The sequence below is a fragment of the Homalodisca vitripennis genome, chromosome 3 (genome assembly GCF_021130785.1).
Source record: "Homalodisca vitripennis isolate AUS2020 chromosome 3, UT_GWSS_2.1, whole genome shotgun sequence".
In the NCBI taxonomy this organism is placed as follows: domain Eukaryota; kingdom Metazoa; phylum Arthropoda; class Insecta; order Hemiptera; family Cicadellidae; genus Homalodisca; species Homalodisca vitripennis.
The window spans coordinates 40975502-40981713 of NC_060209.1; the positions used below are offsets into that span (position 1 = coordinate 40975502).

Below are 6212 nucleotides of genomic sequence, written 5' to 3' on the forward strand. Positions count from 1 at the left end.
ACTCAATATTTGAGTATTTGAAGAAGCATACTCATTGTTTGACAGAACAAAGAGCTTGTGCTCAGACAAAGAGGGGTTAAAAGAAAAAAAAAATCACAAACGTGAAATCAGATCTTTTAAAAAACGGATCCCCTCATTCTGTTACAAATAAGTGCAGATGAAACAATAGAAAAGTACAGGAGTCAGAGAATGAAAACAAAGAAAAATTTATGTGTACACATCAATGCCTTATGTGCCAAAACTATCGGAGAAAATTAAAAGAGAAGGCACGAAGTATAATAGAACCGCTTTTAGAACACAAAACACACACACTCTTGGACAAAGTCTCGTAAAAAGCAAATCAAAAAATGGCACACTGGACTCAAAAACTGTTTTTACAGTATAACATATTCTTGTAATAGAGAATACATAGGCGAGGCAAAAATACCACTAAATGTAAGAATTAAAGAACATAAACACAATACGAAAAAAGGACTAGTGGAAAAATCTAAAATTGCTTAACTTTGCTGGTTAAAACTTAACTTAAATCCAGCTTCACACCTGGTCTGAAAATCATCACATGAAATGGGATGAAGCAAACATAGGGTAGGGTACGATAAGCGGACCCGGTTTTTTATATTGAAGAATATAGTCATCGACACCTAATATTCACATCTCAAATCCTAGACTATCAATCGATATAAAAGTACCTACTGTATAGTCCTCAATAACAATCATATGTTTTAAATTAAAATATGAATTTAATATTTACAGTGATCAAACAAATTATTATAACCAAAATTATGAAAACTGAAGATGACCATATTTACTCCTCTCACAGTTACAGTTGTTTCTTTCCCACAAATTTCACATAATGGGTTTTTCGGTACAAGTCCTACATGTTAAAGCCACGAAAAAGCAACGTGGTGTAGTTTTCTAAAATTGACTGCCATTTTTAATAATCAGAAAATTACTTAATTGTAAAATTGAAATATTATCCTACGTGTATTATTTGAGAGTGTTTACAACTGTTGATATAGATTATTTAAGTTAATAGTTCAAAACAATTAATCAGTATCAATTGATTATATCGATGGTTATGATTAAGTAATATCGTTTGCCAATTTCGATATAAAAAACCGGGACCGCTTATTGTACCCTACCCCAGGTTTTTTACACCTTAAATTAATAGTTTTCTGTTTTTGCTCTATTCACTTGCTATAAGAATTTTTTTAACAAGCAAACAATGTGATGAAGTAAACATTTACCAATTTCACATTAGTTTTGTCGATGATAGTAATTGCCCTACTCTCTAGGGAAGCAACTTTACCTAGTCCTACACTTAAGGTGCCTTAATTTGATACAAACAGAGCTTACAAAGTAGGCGCCGTAAACTCATGTTGAAACTAGCCAAATATTATAAACGATAGTACTATTGAGACAATGTACTTTGATAACTGTATGATTATATCAGTACACAATTACCTGAACGTCCTCGTTCTTTAATTCGTCAATTAAAACTGCTATCGGATAGAGCGAGTCGTCCGTAGATGAATCACTTGCTGCCATTTTGAAAAGGGCGACTAACTTTTAAATTATGTGAGAAATAAAAATAGAGCTTACAAAATTATAAATATACCACAGTTAAATAAACGGCTTTAAATCTTCAACAATGGTTCACTCAAATCAATACATCACAATTACAATTAATTAAAATCAATAATTATCTACGTCAAACTGAAACAAGCCACCCCGAGTTTTTAAGTTTGGCATTTGGCTAAAATGGCAGAGTGAATGCAGGTGTGCCAATAATTATAGAAACAACAAGAAATGTCTCAGTATTCCTAGTACAATAACTAAATTCTTTCTTTAAGGTTTAGTTTTGTATAACCATTACTTGTAATTTTGAGGATAAATTTAAAACAAATCAAAGAGTGTACTAAATGTTTTGAATCAGCTTGGAGATTAACCAATTGTTGGGATAGTACCACTGCTTCAGAAATGTTTCAATCAAATTCCTTTTTTTACAAATTGTTCAATGTTGATCAGTATTTTTATAAAAGATAAATTACCACGTCAACAAAGGCAAGAGTAACAATGATTCAATTTCACTCCTATCATCATATATTCATTGTAAAGGTGTTAGTCTGTGACCAAATAACAGCATTTCTTATACAGGATTTTAAATAGAAATCAGTATCGGTTTATATCGGGAAACAACTGGCACTTACTCGATTTATAAATTAATAAATCGATATGTAAAAGTGAGTGAATTAGTGATGGACTGTTTTGTTATTCTAATCAAGGCCTTTGACTGAAAATAGACATAAATCAACTAAAATTCTCTTCAATAAAATTACGAGTACTACAATAAATCAAGACTGGTATTTATCCTTGATAGCGCACAGCAAGGATCGAAACTCGGATTTATTCTTTTTTTTATTATATAAACTAATGGTGATTCCTTACTGAATGAAAATATGAATGTCCAATTCGCTGGCGATAGGACACCCTCACACAAAAGCAGAACTAATGAGTATTTTGAAATCGTATCATTCAGCAATGTCTGGTTCTGGGTAACAATTGCATGGTTCTGTATGTTTCCCAAAATTCTTGGAAGCTAAATTTAACTAGAACTGGGTTTTACAGTTTAACTATATTTAAATCCAACTACACCCCAATTTATCGGTCTAACACCATCCCTGCCCTATCCATAAATGGACATCAATTATAGCTGCAAACATCTACATATATATTTTAGGAGTGAGGTTTAACAACGCCTTCTGCTGGCATGAGCAGATGGAAGGATTAGAGAAAAGTTAGCTGAGGGGCTGTATGTTCTTAGAATGGTAAGCTCACTTGGCAACCTTCATCTTAGTAGAGTGGTGTACTGTAGTGTCTTTGAACTTACATGTCGTATTCTATTATTCTTTGAGTAAGGTTCCATATAATAGTGGAAAAAGAGATTTTGGCTGATGAGCCATTATTAAAGGAGAAGAACCCCGTTCAAGATTTTGAAAACTAAACATAGAAAAGCGCGTATTAATTCAAGTTAATGTACAAAATCAATTATCAAATCTTTTGCTAATAATATGCCTGTATTTATCAAATATTTTGTAGGAAATGTTTTTATTACATACTATATTATTGTTATATAATTTCCTTCAAAATAGCAAGATTATAAATATAATGTTGAATTAAAATGTCATTTTAATTACTCATTAATTACTTTGACAGCTACCAGCTAATATTAAATACTTAGTACCTAGTTGTATAACTATCCTACTTTATAAGCTTTCTATCAACCAACTATACCGTTACTGTTATTACTGGCTATTAATTAAATTGAATGTTCAACTTATTTAATAATAATTTCTCACTTGTAACTTTTATGCGACAAGACATACCACTCATTTTTTGCAATTGACCTAGTATTAGGGCTAGGAAATGGTAGATGTAAAAGCAATTGTACTTGTTTCAGTACCCTCTATTCGGTTTGGTTCAACTGTGTCACTCCGGTCGATGCCGTAAATCTTCATATCCGTGATATAACTAAGGCGGAGAATGAGAGTGATAAACCCAAGCTTTTAAGACTTTTTTTGTTCAACCCCAGAAAGATTTCTAAGGCTTTATATTTTCGTGGGAATAAATTCGCTTTTATAAATTCGTGGGAATACTGTGTTACAATTGGAGAACTAGTTATTGCAGACAACTCCCCAGTAATTGTGGATTTGAAACTAGATTCAATGAACGATTCTGCCCTATCTCTGTGGTACAGTAGCTACTTAAGAACTAGTAGGACTGTCAATGACGCTAACTTATATCTGCTTAAGATGGCACTACAGGAAGTAAATTGGACTCAGGTCATATGCGGAAAACACAGTGAAGATGCATTCAATGATTTTTTTCTTTTGCCTTACGGCCATTTTTGATAGAATTTACCCGGTAAGAATGAGAAGACTCAATAATAAAAACGAAAACTCTCCTAAAGGTCCAAAGTTACAAAGGAATAACGCCTGGTACAATCCTCAACTTGCTAACCTAAACAAAATTGTGATAGCCTTACATGACAGGATGAGGGTGGCTGTGGGAGCTGAGAGTGATAGATTTTACTCCTTATACCTCAGAGCTAAAAATATTTATCGGCAACAGGTGAATCTGGCAAAGAAGCAGGCCAACATGTTAAAAATTGAGAATGCTCATAACCGTTGCAAAGCAACATGGAACTTGGTTAACCAAACATACAAATGTAAACCAGCAATGAAGTGTACAACCAGCCCAGACGAGTTTAACAACTTTATTCTCAATGAGGTGAACCAAATTGTCAGTTCAGTGATCCCAAGTGACGATTCTGTAAGAGACAGTCTTAACAAATTATCAAATGTAATAGGCCTACGTAACAACCTTGCCATATTTTCTAAATGATGCCCTACAACACCAGCCCTGATTATAAGCATAACTAAACAATTTAAGAACTCACCTAGCCCGGATCTGTATGGTACGAGTACAACTATTTATAATTAATAGCCGATCCCTTGTCTGCTGTAATAAATTTGTGTCTGAGCCAAAGTGTCTTCCCTGAGGTACTCAAGATTTCCCGGACAATTCCCATTTTCAAGTCAATATCAAGCTACAGGCCTATATCCCTAGTTCCTGCTTTGGCGAAAGTGTCTGAGACTGTCATGACAATCCAACTAGTCGACCACTTTGAACGCAACAACTTGTTCTCAGAGTCCCAGCACGAATTTCGTGGGGCTAGATCGACAGTGACTGCGGTTTCACATGTTAGCTTGAGGATTCTCAACGTCTTTGAGGAAAGGGGCGCTACAGCTCTTATCCTGGTGACCTCAGCTAAGCTTTCGATTGTGTGTCACATGAAATGGTATTACAGAAGCTGGAGTTCAACAGGAGGTACTGCGGCTACTATAGTCCTATCTGCAGAATCGTAAGCAGGTGATGTCAGTCAGGGTGGCCAACTCCAAACCCCTGCAAGTGTGCCACGTTGTTCCACAAGGATCTGTTATTGGGCCAATTCTGTTTTTGATCCTAATCAACGATATCAGCTTGCTTGGTGATTTAGTGTTATTTGCAGATGATACGACCATTCTATCTGGCGGTGATACTCCTGAATCTGCTGCTCTCCAAGCTGCCAACATCTTTGCCAGGGCTGAAGATTGGTTCTCAGCAAATAGGTTAAAGCTGAATATGGACAAAACTCAAGAGATGATGTGCACCTTGAGTCGAACCACTAGCTGGGGACCAAACACAACTAAACTTTTGGGCTTCACTCTTGACCAAAAGCTGTCTTGGAGTGCACATATTGAGACCGTGTGTACGAAGTTGGCCCGTGTGACATTTTTGCTGCATAAACTGACTCTCCTTCTTACGGTGGAACGTCTTATCACCATATATCATGGACTCTTCCATAGCCACCTAAGCTACTGGTTGTTGATGTGGGGTCATGCGCCTTGTTGCTCACAAGTGCTTCAGTTACAGAAGGCTGTGCGCATTATCTCTTTATCCGAGTACCTTGAGTACAATGAGTACATTGTAAATCCATCTTTGCCAGACTGGGGATCTTGACTGTCTATAGCCAGTACATACTCAACAGCTTGTTATACGTCTTGAGCAACGAACACAGTTTGCCCACCAGAGCCAACATTCACCTTCGTAGTTTACGAGGATGGGACACCATTTCCTTACCCTACTGTAGGCTTGGTAAAAAGATGAACTCTTTTCCTGTACTGGCTATGAAAATGTTTAACGTACTGCCTCTACAAGTAAGGCATCTACGGCTGGAAGTCTAGGGTCAAGACTTGGCTGCTGAGGAGAGCATTCTACTCACTGGAAGAGTTTTTTTGTTGCGAGTTTGACACTATCTTGCCACTATAGCCTGTGTAAATAGCTAAAATTTAAACAAAATGTCTTGTACATGGCTAAATTTTAGACGCCATCGATCTAGCTACCTGATCAGGGATGCAGATAACAAGTATCAAGTATGATAAACTTTGAATTTTGCATCTAGCCCCAGCAAGATTAGGCCTATGGTGATAAAACAAATCGTAAAATGTTTCATTTTGTATTTTCTATAGTAGGGGCCCTTCAGACTCACTAACAGCCCTAACATATCATTTTAGTTTTGGTTTTGCCCCGATCTGGCTCCTCAACCTTTTTTAATACCTAAGTATATTATTAATTTTTTGGCTTTAGCATGCTCTCATATTGATTTTTTA

General features: G+C 35.8%; 1 protein-coding gene across 2 annotated transcripts in view; it reads right to left on the reverse strand.

Annotated features, from left to right (window-relative positions):
- Positions 1-1775, reverse strand: part of LOC124356837 (serine/threonine-protein phosphatase 2A 65 kDa regulatory subunit A alpha isoform) — a 35087-nt gene extending 33312 nt beyond the window's left edge. For both annotated transcript variants that reach the window (XM_046808078.1, XM_046808077.1), the window contains exon 1: positions 1465-1775. In XM_046808078.1, coding sequence (XP_046664034.1) covers positions 1465-1548 — 84 coding nt within the window. In that variant the 5' untranslated portion in view covers positions 1549-1775. The remainder of the gene's footprint in view (positions 1-1464) is intronic.
- Positions 1776-6212: the final 4437 nt, after the last annotated feature.